The 21723-nt window shown below is 42.1% G+C and overlaps 1 protein-coding gene across 1 annotated transcript in view; it reads left to right on the forward strand.

Moving 5' to 3' along the window:
* Window positions 1-21723, forward strand: part of VWA3B (von Willebrand factor A domain containing 3B) — a 155482-nt gene that overhangs the window by 27528 nt on the left and 106231 nt on the right. Inside the window, 1 exon segment of the mRNA XM_037527901.2 lies at window positions 2493-2608. Within this exon segment, the coding sequence (XP_037383798.2) occupies window positions 2493-2608 (116 nt within the window).

A 21723-nucleotide genomic window follows, 5' to 3' on the forward strand; every position in this document is an offset into this window, starting at 1 on the left:
GAGAGATGGGAAGAGGGGCAAGTTTTCTGATGTCTCTTTTTATAATGATACTAATCCTACTGATCAGAGCCCCAAACTTCTGACTTTATTTGACCTTAATTAACCTACTTATAGGCCCTATCTCCAAGTATAGTTGCTTTGGGGATTAATGCTTAACATATGAATTTGGGTACAGGGACAAAATTCAGTCCAGATTTGAGTAGTAAACTGTTTAAGTGGCAATTATCTTCTAATCTGTTAGCCTCTCCAAACCTGAATAAAAATAAATTCTACACTTAAAAATATACCCCACTCCCCTGTCTGTGGAGAGACCAACTATTTTCGTGGTTACCAGGAGAATGACTAAGTCCTTTCCTAAGTTAGTCTGTCTGAAATGCCTGCTCTTGAGTATTTGTTCATAAATTTAGTTGCTCATCATACTCATCTGGGGAGTCTGTTGTTCATTCAAATACCTGGTCTTTACCTCATAAGGCAGATTCCACACAATAGAGGAGGTCCTGGGGAAATGCATTTAGCCTCCATCTAAGAACTTCCTAGGGAGTTCTATTTAAAAGCCACTCTCTTGGCCACAGCCCCAGAGATTTTGATTCTCAGGGTCTAGGAAGGGCCAGGAAGTTGCATTTTATGAGGGCCCCTGTTGATTTTGAAGACCACTTTTTAACTTCAGGTGCTTGACTTCAATTGTGTAGGTTCCCCAAACCCCTCTAAAATAAAGGGGGCTCACTACCCTACCTTTGCTAGTGGAGAGAGAAATAGGCAACTCTCTTGCTTGTCCTGTGCTTAGCACATCTGTTTACTTCCTCTGGGCAGGCAAGGCAGGCAGTCATTCAACATCAGAGGAGCTGTTCTTCAGTTTCTGACTTTAAGGCCCCGGGGCCATGCAGTGCTAGTCCCACAGAGCAGGAAGAGATGCAGATGTGCCCTCCTAGCCCTGCACTGACCCTTGCGAATGACCCCAGTCCACAGCCTGCATGGTGCTCTCTGCCTGCTCCATCCCTGCCAAACTGCCATTGGTCTCTCCGTGCTCCTTGACCCCCAGCTGATGTGCAGTTATGATGGCTCTATCTTGACCATTTTTGCTCACAGGGAGGCTGGACTCTGGGTTACCTGTGCCTGAGGCTGTGTTTGTAAAACCACCAACCCTCAGACACACTGCTGAACCCTGCAGGCATTCCAAAAAGCCCTAATGGTGATTACTCTCAGCACAGCAAGGATGTATTAGCCAGAGGAAACATCTGCCCTGTTCTCTTTACTAACCAGATATTGGATCAGAGAGTACAAAGTCCTGGGTACCTCGGCTGGCCTGGCCCTCAGAGTGTGGGGCCTATCAGGACAAACCTGAGATGTCTCTCTTCTGCATTACAATCAGATCACTGGAGGAAAAAATCTGGTCACTTCTGGTCTGTACGAAGCCCCTTGCAGGGGCAGGGCTGGACTGGGTTGAGTCTGTCCCTCTAATGAGGGGCCTATGGAATGAAGCTGGCTTGTTTATTTCCGTCAAGCCTCATTCTAGCCTCACCAGAAGCCCTTCATAAATAGATAGGACTGAGACTTTCTAGGGCCCAGGTGAGGGCCCCCCCAAATTCCCCCGATTGTCCATCCTAACCTGTGCTTTGTATCCTCTTTGCTCTAGTAAGTGGCTGCAACAGGTAAAGGTGGAATTCCAGGAGGTGGGGAGTGGGGGAGGCAGGGAGGAGCATTACTACTGCTGATCTGGAAGAAAGTCCTCCTGTTACTGAAGTTTGGATTCCAGATAATAGGCTTAGAGGTGTGCTGAGTTCATCACCCCCTCCACTACACCATCACTTCTTGAGCTTTAAGGTGACTTTGAGTCCTTGGGGATCTGTTAAAGCACCTATTCTGACTCAGTAGCCAGGCGGCACCTGGGGATGTGCTTCCTTGATGAGGTCCCAGTTGAAGCCACTGCTGCTCATGGGACCACATTTTGAGGAGTCAGACCCTAAAAACTTGCCCACACAAAGCTTTCTTTTCATTAGTGCTGACCCTGAGGTCCTACGGAAGTGTGTGTTTGCCCTGGTAAAGCTGACTGAGGCAGCAGTTGGCAGGTGGGCCAGTGGGCATGAGCATTCAACACTGAATGACAGGGTTGTGGCACTGTTGAGGCTCCTCCTGTCTTGTCTGTGACAAGACTCTTGGCTTGTCATAACTGTGTTCACATGCTTGAACCCTGGAAACAGAAGGATAAAATAAGCAAAGCATACCATTTTCTCAGGATCAGTAAATACCATTTAGTTGAACAAATTACACTGTAATGAAGAGATGAGTCATTTGTCTTAAATCATAACACATTCACAATTTTTTGTCCTCTTTTGCCTCCCTTTTGTTTGTGGGAATTGACAAGGTGCATGAAAAACAATAGAGATGGCTTGAGGTTCGGTGCTGCAGAAGAGCAAATACACAGCATTGGCAGAATGAACAGACATGCACAAAAAGCACTGTCCAGCCTTATGTTGCAAATCTTCATGTTTCAGATTCCATGCATTTGCAGAGAGAACACAGTGTGTGGAATTTCCTGCATTCCTCAGAAAGGATGGTGACAGTGCCATTACTTGGAATTCAAGGAAACTAAAAGGAAAACTCCCTCCAGGTATCTGCCATCAAAAGGAGGTGGTGTGGTTTATAGTAACTTCACATCATTTGCATCTTTAGGAAATAAAGAGTGAGGTAGGGACTACTCGTATCTTTTATATTATTTATGGGGTGCAAGGGCAGAGTTCATGGATGTTCATGGTGCATTTGTCAGTAGCAACCAAGCATGAACTTATTACCAGGAAAGTGGCTTAAATGACATGTTTATTAACTTGTAAGAATCTTCTGAAGATGTGGCCCCGGCATGTCAGCCCTTGACTTAGTTCTTGGCAAGGAGAAGTCTCGGCTGTGCAGGTTAGCTGACTACTGAGACCTGCAGACCCCATGGGCTATCTCTGCCCTCCCCTCACTGACAGCAGTGCTAGCAGCAGAACTGACCTGCCTCTTCTGAGGTCCAAAGAGGAACCCTGTGGGGGCTGAATGAACCTCCCCTTTCATTCTAGGAATGTGATCAGAGAGTTTAACAGGTCAAGAGACTGAAGTCACAAAATCTGTGCAAAATTGGGTTGGGATTCAGGAAAACAGTATGTCAAAGTACTCAGAAAATCAGGAGGTGGGAGTTTCTTTGGGACTCATGAAATTGCAAACTGAACATCATCAAGAAAATGAGGGAAAGAAGGTCCTGATTGATGGTGAGATGGTGTGGCATGGGGAGTAATTAGATGCCTAAGAAAACACCCACTTCTGCTCATTTTTAGTAACCATAACTTAAAATAGTGTGATCTTAATATGCTAGTAATCATTTTAGTAATCATTTAGTTTCAATGTTAGGAACTATTCTTTGGGGGAATAGGAGAGAGGGTGCAGTATGATCCACTTGACAGGCTCCTCTGTTTACATAAAAATGTTGTAAAAGTTCCCAGGAGAAGGCCATAGGGAAAGAGTAGAAGGCAGCTGTGGTCAAGTAGAGACAGAGGCAGGCAGTTGAGTCATAAAGCCTGACCCTGCCCTACATTTTGTAGATTCAGATTCTTGCTTTCCCAAAGTGGAGCAGGGAAAGGTTCCAGTAGAGCTCATAGGGGCACTGCATTAGGTAACTTACACCTTTGTTCTGATGGTGGAATAGACAGCTCCAAAGAATTTGAGAAAATGTTAGTTGATAAGCAAGGTTGATCATAATCTGAGAAGAAAATTAATTGCAATGTATACCATGCTTATTGAAAGCAATTTACACAACGAAGCCTAGTGGGCAAGGTTTCAGAGTACAGAATGTGAGATGTCACCAGCTCCCGGGTGTGCCAGTTACTATATGTGGGGTTTAATTTTGGCTTAAGTGTTCCTTGGCAACTTGGTTATAAAGGGAAACATATCTGGCTGCACAGCTTACATTTTCACAACTACCATCTTTCAAGTTCTATGAAGCATACAAATTAAATCACAGACAAGAACATTTTTCTTAGACTGACATGCTGAATGTGACCTGCCAATCTAATGCCATGTTATCAGTCACATGTTCTACACTTGAAGAGAGTGTCCAATCCTACCTATGTGATCTTATCTCCTGCTTCTATTGTGATGTACCAGAAATGCCCAGAAACATTTCTGAGCCCAACCCTCCCACTGCAAAACTGCTCAGAAATCCTTGACAGACTGTTTTGGTTTAGAAAAATGTGTGGTTTCCAACTTCACCTGAGCCCCAGAGGCAGTTCTCCTTGTTACCCCATAATCTCTTTCAAGCGTTTATCAGTATCAATTTCCTTAGGCAACTGTCTGGTTTGGGGCAGGAAGATCCCTTCTTAGACATTAACTTGTCTCCTGTCATGTGGAGAGAAACAATGAAGTAAGGGGTAGGAGGAATCTCCCTCAGAGAATGCACCTGGCACTTGAAATACATTTCTTGCCATTATTGACTTTTGGATTCCAAATTGGCTGAGATTATGACTTACCCCATGCATTAGCCCAACTCAAAACCAATCAAAAAATCCTCTGTAGTGAAGGTAAATAATATCTTTTTAAGTTGCAATAAAATTTGTATAACATAAAATTTACTGTCTTAACTCTGTTAGGTACATTCACATTGTTGTGAGCTGGTCTCCAGTACTCTTGCTTCTAGTAAACCCTGGGATTCCAGGTGGTTAAACAACAGATCTCCTTTCTCCTGCCCCAGGCATTGACATCTGCCATTCTATGTTCTATTTCTGAATTTGACCACTTTAGATACTTCATGTGAGTGAAATCCTACAGCACCTGTTATTTTGTGACTGGCTTATCTCACTTAATACACTATACACAAATTCACCTGTTTTGTTCATGTGCCCAACTTTCTTTCCTTTCTGAGGCTGAGTATATTCTATTGTGCATATACACCTTATTTGTTGACTCATGTATCCACACTCCATTAATGGACACTTGGGTTGCTTCCATCTTTTGGCTGCTGTAAATAGTGCTGCGGTGAACACTGGTGTATGGATATGTCTTTGAGACCCTGCTTTCAATTCTTTTGTCTGTATACCCAGAAGTGGAATTCAGGGACCATATATGGTAATTCTATTCTTAAATTTGGAAGATTCTCCATATTGTTTTTCACACTGGCTGCACCACTTTGCATTCTCCCCAAGAGTGCACACTTGTATTTTCTGGATTTTCTCTTTGGTGGTTGCCATCCTAATGGGTGTGAGGTGCTGGCTCATTGTGATTTTGATTTGCATCTCTCTACTGATTGGTAATAGTGAGCATATTTTCATATGCTTCTTCAGGTAAATAATATTGTAATGCAATATTCTAAAAAGTCAATATTAATGCAAAATATCCATGATGTTCAAAATGTCACATTTTTAAATAAAGGTGGACTCCAACAATGTGTCATTCATATTGGAGCCCAAAGAAAAAGGGAAAATAGACATTTCTATATTACATACAAGAATTATTTTTAATAATTAGTTAGTTTCTCAGTTATTACAAAACTTGAAAAATGTTGAAACATTGAAGCATATTAAAATTACACTATTTTAAGTTTAAATACTTTGGGAGTATATTCATAGTTCTTGTCAAAGTTTTACATTCATCAAGCATACTTTCAAATTTGCTTTCTCTTATTTATTGTAACTTGCAACTGAAAATAAGATAAGAAGTAGATTTTGGGGCCTCCCCGGTGGCGCAGCGGTTGAGCGCTGGGTTGCGAAGCTGCCCGCGGCCTCTGCGGCGCCGGTTCGATCCCCGGCTGTTCCCCGGCCACCGGAGGAGGATCCCACATGGTGCGCAGACCTCTCCTGCCACCCGCTGCTCCCCTCAGCAGTGTACTTCAGTCCTTCTGCCTGCTCTGCTCCCCACTGTGGCTCTGGTGAATTCTCTCACCCTCCCGCGCTTCTGACTGTACCCAGTGCATGTATAAACAAAACAAACAAACAAATATAATTAATAAATAAATAAACATGCCTCTATTTAAAAAAAAAAAAAAGTTTAAAAAAAAAAAAAAAAAAGAAGTAGATTTTGAAAATACATTTTAACTGATGAATTTGCTTCCTTCTAAATCAGGAAAGTAAAATTTTATAATAATTTTTGTTTGCTTACAATAAAACATTTATACTTGAAATAATATGAATTTTGATATACTTAATTTTTTGACACACTTTAAATTTTTTCAATTACTTTAATGTTCTGGAAAAAGTTAACCATTAAAATACATAAAAATATTTATATAGGGGAAGCCATTTTTCCTCTTTGTCATGACCCCAACATTCTCCTGCAAGGCACTGCTCAGCTGGCTCTTCCTACCTCAAAGAGTCCATCACCATTACAGGCTCGCTACCTTCCACTCCTCTCTCAGTGTTTGCTGTCCTTTGAGGGCAACATGCATTCTCTCACTTCCGCTCTTAAAAATACCTCTTCTACTCCCTTTGTTAGGGTTTCTCTGTCCCCTCTGCATATACATTATCTTCCAGAGAATTCTTCCTGATCCTCTTTTACCCTCTCTCAGATGACTTTGCTGCTGTGGAAGATGAGCCACTGACAGGATAACATCTTTTAGTGGTAGTTCGAGAAGCCTAGAAAACAGAGCAGGCAAGAATCTCTCTTTCACGAACTCTGATAGTGCAAGACAGCCCTTAAAATTTTCATTATCTTTTTTCGCACTTCACTCTCATTTTCCCACATGCTGGAGGAAAATGTGCAGGCAAATTTTGTTTTTTCCCCAGGTTATGGACAGCCCCTGATCTCACCCAGGAGACACAGAGAAAAGACAGAGAGAGAGAGCGAGAGAGAGCTCCTAATGTTTCATAGCATGATCTCAGTCACCCACATCTCCTGAAACAAATCCCTGTTTCTAGAAAGAAACAAGAGGATGGGACTAGGTCACCAACCTGCATTGGGCTACCAGGAGTTGGGTATGAGAGTTTTTCACTTCTGGTAATGACTTCCTGACTTAGAGACTCCCCTTCCCCCCAGCACCAGCTCCTCCCATCTAGGAACACTCCATCAGCCTCTGATGGGCTTCTCTCTTCGGAGAGCAGGGTCATTACTTTAGGTTTGGGAAGGGTGGGAGACTTAACCTGGCAGGTCTTGAGGACCTGAAGCTCCTCATAGTTATCCATCCCTTTGGCTTTCTGTTCAGAGTTGGCTGGGTCCCTGCTGAGCTTATATTTGAGGGGCATAGAGCAGTGCAATAAGCACTGTCCTATATTCAAAGAACTCAACTACAGTAAACTCAAGAGCCTTGAGTAGTCAGGCCTTGGTTGGATTTATCACTTGACTCTGTGATCTTGGTTAAAGTACTTAACAAGGGCCTCCCCGGTGGTGCAGCGGTTGAGCGCTGGGTTGAGAAGCTGCCCACAGCCTCTGCAGCGCCAGTTCGATCCCCGGCCACCTGGCGAGGGTCCCACATGGTGCGCAGACCTCTCCTGCCTCCCGCTGCTCCCCTCAGCAGTGTATTTCATCAGTCTGCCTGCTCTGTTCTCCCCTCTGACTCCCCTCTAGTGAATTCTCTCACCCTCCCATGCTTCTAACTGTACCCAATGCTTGTATAAATAAAGAAATAAATCTTTAAAAAAAAATGTACTTAACGAAGCTGAGCCTTACTGATGCCTGCATGGGGTAATGATGTTTACCTTATGGGTTGTTAGTAATACATATGTATGCATATATAAACGCACACACACGATATTTTACACAGCGCCTAGGTATAAGATGGTGCTGTCTCTCTGGTGGTTGACAAGACTGACATATATCCTTTCCAGCTCCTCTCTTCTATTTCTCATTCTGCTTTCTGAAACTTCTCACCATTTCTTTTCAAGACAGAACACACCACTGTGTCTCCCCTATAATCCCAACAGCATATATCTTGTTCTTGAGGGTTGTTGAGCTTCTTGGACCTGTTGATTTATAGTTTTTACCAATTTGGATAAAGCTCAGTCATTATTTCTTGATCACGGGTTCACAGGTCAACTGCTGTTTGATTAATTTCAGATGGACTTGTCTTCCTCTAACCAGAGCATGCTATCCAGAGCCTATTTTATTGTGGCAAATAACAGCACAGCAGCCAAGCCAACCCAGGCAGCCACGCTTAAAGCTCCGCTCATGTCATGTCTACTGACTTTCCTTTGGCTGAAGCAAACCACATGGCCTAGTCCAATATTAAGGGGACAAGATGGTTTACTCTCCTCACACTGAGATCAAGAGGGAAATAAATATTTGCTGAACAATAATGCAAGTTATGACAATCCTTTGTTCTTGTTTTTGTATGATTCTCTCTTGGATAATGTTTGCTGATAAGTGAATCAACTTTAGAATCAGATCTGGATTCAAGCCCTAGTTTTGCCACCAACTACTTGTGACCTTAGGCAAGTCACCCAGCCTTTTTATGTTTTGTCCTCCCAGTAGTAAAAATCAGAATAATAACATCTACTTGATACTGTTGTTTAAGTAGATGTTAAAGAATTAAAGCATACAACACATATGAACATGTTTAGTACAAAATTGGCATTTAAGTCATGTTCATTTCCTTTTAGTATTCCAAGTGGGCTTCTAATATAGACATTGGTTCTACAAAGTAAAATAACTCAACAGGACATGACAGCAGTTTTAGAATAATTGTGATTCTAACCAATGTGTTTAATGCATAACGGTGGGTGAGAATTGGAATTCGGAACCAGGAAGTAAATATTGAACTGTTTAACTGTCTGGATGGGAGGAAAGCTCATTTTCAAGGTTGCTGCTATGGGTAGGCTTCCTTTTCTAGAGGAAATCAGGAGCATCTGTTTTCTACTAGCAGCATTAAGTAGGATTAATTATATCATGGAGCCCTTTCTGGGAATGGCTTTGCATAGCCAGGGAAGAATAAGAGGCCTGAATGGTACAGGAATATTGGTTAACTCTACATTGTAATTTTCAATTCTCAGGAGATTTCATCCTTTTCAGTCAGGGGTGGATTGTTCTGGATGGGGCCTGGGGCATTGCTGTCTTGGGAAAGAACTAACAGCTGGGCTCTCCAGGGACTCTATCTTTTAGGGGTATAATCCTCTGAGAGTTACTCCTTAGGTGAGGAATGCCTCGTGGACCCAGAGTGAGGGGTCTATTTAGTGGTTTGGGTATTCCCTTTTAGGATGGAAAAAGGCATCTAATCTCTTAGGTTTAGAGCAGAAGTTGTTTTTTATTTTTATCTCTCTTCTTAGTTCCTCAAAAATATTAAAATAAAATAGTAAATGTGAATTAGTATAATAATTTTTAGAGTAAACATTTTCACTGGGAGCTTGGCATTAGGATAAAAAAAAGTCAGCAATTTTGGCAACGATACAGTGATCTCAGGATCTGGACTCATCAGTAAAGCTGAATTATTTCAGATGTCTTTGATGTCAGGCTTCTCAGAATAGAGATCCCAGGCACTCTAGGGCTAGGATGAGTGCCCAGACAGTCACATGCTCAAGCCAGGGCATGTATGGGAGGGGGAGGAGGATGGAGGGGTGAAGAAGGAAACTGCAGATAATTGGGGCAGAGTTTATCTTTAGTGTGGTTTCATATGTTTGACCAACAGACCCAACAGCCCAGAACACTCTCAAAGTTGCAGGAGGTCAGGGTGGACATCATGGCACCTCTCTCTTTAGTCCCACTCCACTCATGTCAGCTCATTAATCAGTCCTCCATCACTCCTCCCCACTGGATTGTTCTCGACCTAGTCCCCCTCAGCTGGCATGATGGGCAGTCCCTGCTAATTGCGCAGAAGTAGTAAATAGTTCAGTGTGCTGACCACCTCATTTTTCTATGGATCAAGAGAAATACTTTGCATGAATAAATTAAAAGGATTGTGCTCAGGAAATAATGTGGAATTGGTTGTGGACTGCCCCTTAGACTGAATATTGCCATAAAGCAAGTCACAGGACTGTTTTGGTTTCTCAGTGCCTATAAAGGTTTTGTTTACACTATACTAGGGTCTATTAAGTGTGCAATAGCATTATGTCTACAAAAGCAATGTATATGCCTTAATTTGTTTATTTTTAAAATATTTATTTATTTACACAAGAACCAGGGTACAGACCAGATGTGCGGGAGGGTGAGAGGATTCACCAGAGATAGAGCGGGGAGCAGAATAGGCAGACTGACTGAAATACACTGCTGAGGAAAGCAGCGGATGAGACAGGAGAGGTCTGTTGCGCCATGTGGGTTTCTCCCCGGCCTACCTGGATAGAACCCATGCTGCAGATGCTGCGGACAGCTTCACAGTGCAGCGCTCAACTGCGCCACAAGGGAGGCCCTTATATGTCTTAGTTTAAAAACACTTTTTTTTTTTTTAAGATAGATAGATAGATTGATTGATTGATTGATTGATTGATTGATACATACAAGCACTGGGTATAGTCAGAAGTGCAGGAGGGTGAGAGAATTCACCAGAGCCAGAGCGGGGAGCAGAGCAGGCAGAAGGACCAAAGTACACTGCTGAGGGGAGCAGCGGGTGGCAGGAGAGGTCTGCGCGCCATGTGGGACCCTCCTCCAGTGGCCGGGGAGTAGTCGGGAATCGAACCGGTGACGCAGAGGCCGGGGGAAGCTTCCCAACCCAGCGCTCAACCGCTGCGCCACCAGGGAGGCCCTAAAAACACTTATTTGCTAACAAATGCTAACCATCATCTGAGCCTTCAGTTAGCCACAGACCTGGAATTTTAAAAAGTGCAAAATTGGGGAAGTCTGATAAAGCAAGGTATCAGTTATGGGAAAAAACAATGTGTTTCTGGGGGAGGTCTCATTTGTGTCAGTATGCTAGCAAATTGGTGTTAGAAAAACTGCTTCACTAGTATTTTTCTTTAGGTCCAAAAATGGTGTAGCTGTAAAAATTTGGTTGATTCTACCATTGGAGATAGCACTTTTTTTGTGTTGGTTGAGAAAAGTGCTTGAACTAAAACTAAATATTATGAAACCGAATTTTATTTACTTTGAGATACATTCAGGCTATGCTTAAAGTGAAAAAAAAAAAATACCAAGTGTCATTTTGAAAGATGCTTGTGCGCTTTATATATTTCAAGCTTCCTGCCCCATCACTGAACCTGGACATTGCTTCTTTGTTTCTAATCTAGAAACTCCAATAATGCTTGTTTGTAGCTGACTGGCAGCAGGAGCCTCTCTCAGAGGACTCCTTCCTTCTCCCTAGAATGCAGTTCATTTCAATGGATGGAGCTAGAACAGCTGCACTTCCAATATTGTTGTCACATTACAGTTTGTGAAGTTGAGAGCTTTAATGATCTCCTAAATCCTGCTCCTTCTAATAATGTGTTGCCTTGACTTTCTTACTGCTTCTATGAGACAATCCTCTTATTAGTTAATAAGCATTTATTAAATGCTTTCTGTGTGCTTTGGAATCTCACTAGGGATGAGGAAGAGATTCAGAAGGAAGAAAAGACAAGGTTCCTCTTCAGGGAACCCCAGACTCTTAGAATATTAATTGTGCTTCAGTCTGATGAAACTGCCATGACTCCAGGATCCCAGTTTAGCACTTAAGAGCTACCCACCACCTACTCTACCCTCTTCTTCCCTTAGTTCACATCTCTTAATTCACATGTGTGTGAAGGTGTAGTTTTCCCAGTTAGAGACTAAGCCCCTTGAAAAGTAGGGAACCCCACTGAATTCCTTCTCCCATAGCCAGTTTATGTCCTGGCTTCTTTATCTTCTTCTCAGCTCCTGGCTCCAGTGCAGTGTGCTCTCTAGGACCCATCCAGCCCTCCCAAGGCACTGGACAGTGGCCAGCTCAGTCCTGTTCTTTGGTTACCAACATAATCTCTTAGATTCATGTTGAAATAATGGGGTGATCCAGGCATCCTGTATCACCTAACAAAACACAAGGCATAGAGAAATAACCTCAAAAAATTTTTAAAATTAAATTAAATTGCTGGGGGAAAGAGCTAGTGTAGAATTGTGATTATATTTGAATAAATTTGCTCTGATTTCAGAGTAAGAGATCCACTCCACATTTGTGATTTGTGCTAAGCTCTGGGAACACAGTGATGACAAAAGGAGGTCCCTCTCTTCAAGAAGCTTATGTTCTGGAATAGCCTATTTGGTATTTACCAGATGTTAGGAAGAGGGGTTACAAAAATGGATAAATACAGTTCTGTTTCAAGGAAGTCACAGTTTGATATGGGGAAAAGTGTGCAGAGAGTAGAAGCCTAACACTCAGTGGGTATCAGAGTTAATCACCCCACCAAGCTTGTCTCATGGTGATTGCCCATCTTGTGCAGGCAGATGACAGTGCTGCTACTCATCAGAATGTCACCTTAGGTCCCAGCTTTGACACAGCTCACCAGCATCATCACCTACATATCAGGAAAACAGAACAGGTCTTCTTCCAGGTCTGGAAGAAGAGTCCATAAGCCCTTTGAAGGAAACTAAAAACAGCTGATACATAACAGATGAGGTTTGCTTATATAGATCTTGCATTATGATAATTTGCAAGAATGTACAAGGGCGGAATTCCAGTGTGGAAAGCAGGGTTTGTCAGAGGCAGACCGACCCTTAGTTGAATCCTGACTTCACCACTTACTAGTTGTATGGTCTGGAGAATGTTCCTTAATTTCTTTGAACCACAATTTTCTCATCTGTAAAATGGGGGTGATGATCCCTACCCATGTGATGATTGTGAATGAATGAGATAATGTACAGGCCCTGCACAGTGACTGGCACACAGTAGGTACATAGTAAATTTTTGTTTCCCCCTCTTTCTCCTTTATGTATTGGTAGGAAGCAACCATGCTAAAGTCCATCTAAAATAAGTGACACTCTTAGAAATGGGTTATCTGGAAGATGTAATGGCAGGGACTCCTGGATCTTTGAAGGGGAAAAGTTCTCTCACTGCTTTGAGGAGCATTTCATTAGGGCAGAAATTGGCATATGAGAGTATTAGAATACTATTCCCAGAACTTAACTTTGTTTTGTGTTTCCAAGATATTTTGGGTATGAAAATTTATTTACATGCAGGTCTCACCTTTCATTACACAAGAGTCATTGAAATACCTTATTTTTTTTAAAGATTTATTTATTTATGCATACAAGTGCTGGGGTGCAGGCCAGAGGAGCAGGGGGTAAGAGGATTCACCAGAGACAGAGTGGGGAGCAGAACAGACAGATTGACTGAAATATACTGCTGAGGGGAGCACCAGGCAAGACAGGAGAGGTCTGCTGCGCCATGTGGGTCACATCCCTGGCCAGGGATTGAATTTGTGCTGCAGTGGCTGCAGATAGCTTCATAGTACTGCAACTTAACCCCTGGCGCCACCAGGGTGGCCCTATTGGAATACTTTAAAGAGTACAATATCCTGGAGCCCTACTCTCTTGATGATGCTGGGGTCTGGGAATATGCATTTTGATCCAAAGACCCGTGGGCGGAGCACACTATGGGGAGAACACACTGGAGTAAGAGCCACTTAAAAGCCAGGGCTGTTTCCTGTTCACTATGTTTGCAGCACCCAGAAAGGACAGGCATGAATTGAGTTTTGTGCAACAAATGAGTGAATCATTATTCTTCAAGATGTCCCATTGAGAAGAGGGTATTTTTACATAACTGGCTTTTTGAAGTCTTTGAATTCAGTCTCTTGTGAGTTTGAAGAAAATAATTAGTCTCCTGGAATTGCTTATTCCTGGATGACCTGGCAGAGCCGGGAACAGGCTCACTACCCAGTCCCCAACAGCCCAGTCCCTTTATAGTTATAGTATGTCCCTATTTTCACAAAAATGGGCTTTTGCTGAGCTCAGGAAGCAGATGTTTGTATGGGACTTTTCCCCAATCACAGTTGTCTTAGCCTTACTGTTTCTCTGTTGATTCAATTGGATGAGAAATCAGGGAGTTGGTCTGTGACAAACTTGCATCGTTCTTACACACTCTAGGTCCCTTAGGACCAAAAGAAGTTCAAGCCTTTTTGTGATGGAGAAGCCAAAAATCAATTTTAATAACCAGTTTGCACTAAGGGAAAGCTCATAAAGTTGCTTTAAATTTACAATATCATGAAAGCACACCTTTTGAGTTGGTTCTTTTTAAATGTTATTACCCAACCTAAAAAGAATACATTTATTCAACTAAACTTTATTGATGGGCATTTGAGCCCTTTTCCCTTTAGATATTGCTTCTCTGTCCCCTCATCTCTATCCTCTGCTTGCTTAGTAGCATCCAAAATCTGGGGTCATGTTCTTACTGAGTTTGGTGGAGCAGTTGCTCTTTACCATTTGGAGACTAATGTTGATCTATTTTCAGTTTTCTATGTAAATATTGGACAGTCTGCATTAGATTTGTGCTTGACTGTTCCGCTTAGAAGACAGAGGCCCCAGGAGATAGCGCCACACTCACCTATTAGATTATAGCCCTAGTAACCCATGTTTGGTATTTGAAATTGCTTTTAAGACAACCTCATGTAAACCATATGTTCATTGCTCCAGGAAAATATTAGATGTTTATCCAGATAGCAAAATGACTGTATTTGCTTTGAATTAATTAGCAGTAAAATTCTGCAGGACGAGACTAAGCACAGCTCATATCCACTACAGCAGTTAAGGCCTCAGGACTGTCAAGTGGTGTTCAATGACCTTGACAACAAAAATCTTTTTTTTTAATTTAAATTTTTTCACATCATTGTTCATTTTTAAACAATATTTGCTTCCCCCCACCCCCTCAGGTGTAGTCCCCATGGAGTTTCCTTCCCCAATGCACCTGTGCACCATCACCTCAGTCCCCTGTGCTCCTCCCTCCCTCCCTCTGATCCCTCTCCCTCCTCCTCCCCTACAGGATGTCTCTGATTTATAATTGTCTGTTTTTGCTTTGTTGTGTTTTGTACTGTTGTTATTTTTTTACACTGATGTCTTATTTGGTTCCCCTATATTCCTGCTATAAGTGAAACAATCTGATAATTTTCTTTTACCTTCTGGCTTATTTCACTGAGCATAATTCCTTCTAGCTCCATCCACATTGCTGCAAATGGCATGAGTTTATCTTTTTTGATAGCTGAATAATATTACATTGTCATCTATTGATACAGTCATCTATTTTTGGGCATTTGGGTTGTTTCCAGGTTTTACCTATTGTAAATAGTGCTGCAATAAACATAGGCGTACAGGTGTTCTTTTGAATCAATGTTTTTGTGTCCTTTGAGTAGATCCCTAGGAGTGGAATTGCTGGGGTCATATGGTAGCTCCATTTTTAGTAGACTGAGGAAACTCCAGACAGCTTTCCATGGTGGTTTGACCAGTTTGCACTTCCACCAGCAATGTAGGAGAGTTCCTTTTCACCACATCCTCACCGACATTTGGACAACAAAAAATCTTTTTTCTTTTTTTTATTTTTAAAAAATATTTATATATATTTTTACATCATTGTTCATTTTTTTTATTTTTATATTCCCCATACAATTGCAACCCCAATTTTGACCCCAATCCCTCCTCCCTGCCCCCCACAAAGAGTGTCTGGTTTTTTTTCTTATAGTTATTCTTTTTCCTGGTCCATATTTAGGTTTTCTAGATTCCTGCTATGAGTGAGACCATCCGGTATTTTTCTTTTTCTTTCTGGCTTATTTCGCTGAGCATGATCCCTTCCAGCTCCATCCATGTTGCTGCAAATTGCATGTGTTTATCATTTTTGAACGTTGAGTAATATTCCATGGTGTATATGTACCACATCTTCTTGATCCAGTCATCTATTTTTGGGCATTTGGGTTGTTTCCAAAGCTTAGCTATTGTAAATTGTGCTGCTATAAACATAGGGGTGCAGGTGCTCTTTGGAATTAATGTTTCTGTGTCCTTTGGGTAAATACCTATGAATGGAATTGCTGGATCATATGGAAGCTCGATCTTTAGTAGGTTGAGGATTCTACACACAGCTCTCCATAGTGGTTGGACCAGTTTGCACTCCCACCAACAGTGCAGGAGAGTTCCTTTCTCTCCACATCCTCACCAACATTTGTTGTTGCTAGTTTTTTTAATATGTGCCATTCTCACTTGTGTGAGATGGTATCTCGTTGTAGTTTTGATTTGCATTTCCCTGATTGCAAGTGATGTTGAACATTTTTTCATATGCCTGTTGGCCATTTGTATTTCCTCTTTGGAGAAGTTTCTTTTTAGCTCTTCTGCCCATTTTTGACTGGATTATTTTCTTTGTTTTTGTTGAGTCTCTTTGTAGATTTTTGTGATCAGTTCTTTATCATTAGTGTTGCATGCAAAAATGTTCTCCCAGTCAGTGGGGTTTCTCTTTGTTTTTGTTATTGTTTCTTTTGCTGTGCAGAAGCTCTTTAATTTGATGTAGTCCCAGCTGTTGATCTTTGCCTTCACTATCACTGCTTTGGGTGATGTGTCTGTAAAGATGTCCTTGAGGTGCATGTCATGTAGTGTTTCGCCTATATTTCCTTCTATATATTTTATGGTTTCAGGTCTTATGTCTAGTTCTTTAATCCATTTTGAGTTGGTTTTTGTGCATGGTGTGAGGTAGTAGTCAAGCTTCATTCTTTTGCATGTAGTGACCCAGTTTTCCCAGCACCATTTAGATTAGTTGACCATAGATCTGTGGATTTATTTCTGGGTTTTCTATTTGGTTCCATTGGTCCATGTGTCTGTTCTGGTTCCAATACCATGCAGTTTTGATTATTATGGTTTTGTAGTATAGTTTGAAATCTGGGAGAGTGATGCCTCCATTCCCTTCTTTTTTTTCAGGAGGATTTTGGCTATTTGGGGTTTTTTTGTGGCTCCATATGAATTTCATCAATATTTTTTCTATTTCTTTGAAGAATGACATTGAAATTTTAATTGGAATAGCATTGAATCTGTAGATTGCTTTTGGTAGGATGGCCATTTTAATAATGTTGATTCTTCCAATCCATGAGCAGGGGATGTCTTTCCATTTCTTTGTGTCTACTTCTATTTCTTTCAACAGTGTTTTATAGTTTTCTTTGTATAGGTCCTTTACTTCTTTTGTTAGGTTTATACCCAAGTATTTGATTTTTTTTTGTTTCAATAATAAAAGGAATGGTTTTCTTAATTTCTTCTTCCTCAGATTTATTGTTTGTGTATAGAAAGGCTACTGATTTTTGTGCATTGGTTTTGTATCCTGCCACTTTACTGAACTGATTGATTAGTTTAATTAGTTTTTCTGTGTAGTTTTTGGGGTTCTTTATGTATATTATCATATTGTTCGCAAATAGTGATAGTTTAACTTCTTCCTTGCCTATTTATATTCCTTGTATGTCTTTCTCTTGTCTTAGTGCTCTGGCTAGGACTTCCAGTATTATTTTGAAAAGCAATAGTGAGAGTGGACATCCTTGTCTTGTTCCAGATCATAATGGGAATGCTTTTAGCTTTTCACCATTGAGAATGATATTGGCTGTGGGCTTGTCATAGATGGCCTTTATGATGTTGAGGTATGTTCTTTGTATCCCGAGAATTTCAAGGGCCTTTATCATAAATGGGTGGTGTACTTTGTTGAATGCTTTCTCAGCATCTATGGATATTATCACATGGTTTTTATATTTCTTTTTGTTGATGTGTTGGATTACCTTGATTGATTTTCGGATGTTGAACCATTCTTGTGGACAACAAAAAATCTTAATATACAATTTAACACAAGTAACTGGGAATTTTTCCATGACAACAAAAATTACTGATTTTACTGCTTGAATCCCTTTATGGATGTAATATGTCTTCTTTCATCAAATTCTGTTGTATTTTTATGGAAATTTTAAACACACAGTTTATTATTTTTCAAATATTGTATTACTTTCTGAAAATAGAAATATGTGTTGAAATAATGCCTTTCGATAGCTCTGTTTGGCTCTTTCAGATACTCATGACTGAATTGGATTTTAGCATTCAGACAGATAATAAGGTCCCCACCCAAATGGGTCTGTTCTTTTCCCAGAGTTCCTGGCTAATGGGGAAAGGCCACAAACAAATGTGCCCAGAGCTCAGGGGCTGGTCTGGCATTCAGGGCAGCTGAAGTTAGTTTCACTTCTGGACTACAACCTCCCAGGATTCCATGAACAGCCCTCACACTGTGCCTTATCTACCTGCTTTTGTGTCACCTTTCTCCTCCTGCCTTTGAAATAATAGTATTTTAGTTGCTTTGCCAGCTGTGGGGCCAGGATCTAAAAGGAACTAACTTTCTGCTTTCGAACATGTCACTGTTAATGTCTGGAATACCTTGGGCATATCCCTGTGTTCCTAGCACATGCATCTGTTACCCACCACGCAGAAGAGTCACTTGCAGTCCTGGAGGTTGTCAATGATGAGGCAGGGCAGTTCCTTAAGGAAAAAAATCTTTTTGGTGCTTGATAATTGTTTCTTTTTAATAAGTAAAACTAGGAAGGGTAGGACTTCTTACGAAAAAACCATTGGCAGGATACAAAGAAAGAAAAGATATTGTCCCTATGCTCAAAACTGTTTACAAAATAGTAAGCAAAGCCAGTGCCTGCAGACATAAACAGTGATCCCAGACTGCAAGCTCATGCCACAGGAGAGCTGCAGACTGCAGTGCCCAGGAGCAGGCCTGCCACGGACATGCTGCTGTATGTGCCCTGTGTTGTAAGCAGCTGCCTACTAAAAATAAGGTGTCAAGTTTGTGAAGGATCAGCTTAAATTAGACTAGATTCAAGGTCATATGTAGACTAAATTACCATCACTGGCTGATGCTGCTTTGTGTTCTTTGGAATGGGAGGTGGGAGCGATAGGCAGCCAGGAATTGCATAGACCGCCAGCCTGTTGGTGTGACCTGGCTTCTCTGTGGCCTGAGTGTGTCCTGGCAACAGAAGGTCTGAGAGCAGTGTGATGGTTGATTCATTCTACAGTCATGAGAAGCAAGAGGCAGACTGTTGTGCCCTATAGTGGCTTGTGGATGTTAGGATGTGCCTTGACTGAAGGGCAGGGCTAGGTGAGTGCAGGAGAGGAGTATGAGTCCCCCGATAGGGAGGACAGTGGGAAGACAGGGCCCTAGAGGACTGGAGGATAGTGCTCTGACCAGCTTCATGGTGGCAGAATGTTAGAGGGTATGATATGGATGACTGAACCCAGGCTTTGAACACTTAGTGCTACTGCTATAACCTCAGCACTGGCAGTGCTCACCTCCTACATAGTAGGAGCTCAACAAACATTTGCTAAATGAATAGATGAGTCAGCTAGACTCTGACAACTGGACTTTACCCTGCAGGTGAGGCTTGGCGTATTTGACCGGAAGTGGCGATTTGCAGCCAGGACTCAGTGAGCTCTGCCCCTGACACATCAAAATGTGTGAAATGATCCCTTGTTTGGTTTCCCTGTGTTCCTCCTGTGAGTGACACCATCCAATATTTTTCTCTTTCCTCTGACTTACTTCACTGAGAATAATCCCTTCCTGCTCCATCCATGTTGCTACAAATGGCATGAGTTTATCTTTTTAGATTGCTGAGTAGTATTCCATTATGAATATATACCATGCATTTTTGATCTAGTCATCGGTTTGGGGGCATTTAGGCTGTTGGCATATCCTAGCTATTGTATATAGTGCTGCAATAAACATAGGTGTGCAGGTTTTGTTTTGTTTTGTTTTAAGACAAAATTAGCAGGTAAACTAGGGGAGAGGAAGGGGAAGAGAAGAAATGGAAAAGGGACCAAAACAGGGGAGGGAAGAGCACAAGAGACTACGGTAATGGCTCACAGGTGTCTTGGTGTTAGCAATTTTATGGGGATTACACCTGAGAGGATTGAATGAACAACGATGTGAAAAATATATAAATAATAAAAGGTGTGAAATGACCTGGCTTTCATTTCGTTTCTTAAAATAGCCAGTCTGAGAAATCAGTGAAAAGCAGAAGCTTAATCTCTCCCTGCTATGTCACCATTCTGTGAACCTTCAAATTATTACCAGGCGACATGTGGGAGTGTCAGGTGTGGGTTTGGATTGAAGGCTCTGTCAGTTCCCCTGGACATCCTGTGAAGAACCATATCTTGCCTCTGTGCATGGCAGGCCTTAGCTGGCTTAAATCTTGATGGTCATGATCTATAAACTTTCGCTGTATTTTCTTCTCTCTGGTTTAGCCCGGAAAGTTTAGGATTCCGGGTTCTCAAACTCTGTGGTTTCCTATGCCTCATCCTCCCACCCCTTCTGTTCCCAGTGGGACTGCCTCACTTGGTGGTAGTGAAACTGGAGGCCAAAGCCAAAGGCTAATACAGGTGCTGGCTGCTGACAGGTACGCAGGTTAGGATGAATAGCCCCAGGTGAAATACAGACAAAGAATTGGTGTGGGTAGAGACTCTGATAGGAAATATAAGGGACTGCAGAAGCAGCCCAGGATTGAGAGTTTTCAGGGATCCAGCGTTTTCCAGGATTCAGCATTCAGGGGTCATCCATTTCTGCCCCCACCACACTGAGCTTCCAGAAGGATGTTGCAGGCCTCCGAGGGATGAGGAAAGGCTTCCAGCAGCCAGCCTCAGAGAGGAAGGGTTCAGAAGCTTTAAGTAGCTGGGTGACTGTTTCCAGCTTTCCTGCTGTTACTGCCTAAAAGGGAAGGCATGACCCGGAGCTGGGCGCCTCACTAAACTGCATGAGTGTGGGTTGTTTTGTCATTCTGCTGCGCAGCTGCTGTTTTCAGTGTTGTCTCTCTGGTGCTGTGGTAGAACTGCATCTCGGCAGCTCCCGTGAGCATCTCTGTTGTGTCTTCTGTTATCTTCATGAGTTGGATACTGGCCTATTGTCTGGCTGCCATGTGCTGCAGGCCCTCAGTGGTAGGAAGATACCATCTGGGATTGTGGCCTTTTGTTCAGGATAGGAGGTCTGAGTCTTCAGTAGTGGGAAGACACCATCTTGGGAGCCTTTGTGTTTAGGACTTCAAAACACTGGACGCCTCTTCGGGTGAGGTAAATGGCTGTTTGTGGTCTTAGTGACTCTTTGTTTTTCCTTGTTTGTTAAATAAATCCCGTTAATGTTCTCTGAACCTGAGTAGTATTGCAATTGTGCGGGCAGGTGAAGAACTCAGACAGTGACTGGTAAACCATCTGGGCTCTGTTCTTGGCCACTTTTAGTGGCCCTTGAGGTCCTGTTTCAGTAGCTGTGCAATATCCCAGCTCAGTCCTTTGAAGTGAACCTGGTAAATATGACAGCCCTTCTTCACTCCTGTGGAATTACTTGAAAATGTAACTTCTATTTGAAATTAAGTTTTTACTGCCCTGTGGCTTTTCCTGTTCAGTATTTGGTTTGGTTTTGAAAGCCAAGCTGCTTAAGTGGATCGTTTTGAGTTGTTTGTTTTCCTATCATGGGTTTAGGAACCTGTAGCTGCCTAATTACAATAACTAAACTAAACCAGGAGGGTGATAATCTAATTACTGCCCATATGGGAGCTTGTCTCCGGTCACTGCTGCCCCATCAGTGTGCTTTCCTGCTCCTGGATCATTGGTCGCCAACTCTGTTTTCTGGGAAATGTTCCCTTTGATGCTGACTTGTGCTGCACTCCCTCTTAAGGTATTATGGACAATCTGAGGGAAATGGAAAGCTTTGAGTCATTTGAAACTTTTAATAGAGAATTCTGCTACTTAACACCTCCATGCTGAAGCAAGCAGCTGGAAGTCAGACTTGGTTTTACAGGGCCCAGAAAGTCCCATGGGCTTAAAGTTTGCATTTGGTAGTGCTGTGTGATATTTTTGGAGTTCCAGCATGGAACTGAGTGCACATCATGTTTCATTCCTTGGGCTGTGGATGGCTGC

The sequence above is a fragment of the Talpa occidentalis genome, unplaced genomic scaffold (assembly GCF_014898055.3).
Source record: "Talpa occidentalis isolate TD23 unplaced genomic scaffold, MPIMG_talOcc4v2.1 talOcc4.5, whole genome shotgun sequence".
Classification (NCBI taxonomy): Eukaryota; Metazoa; Chordata; class Mammalia; order Eulipotyphla; family Talpidae; genus Talpa; species Talpa occidentalis.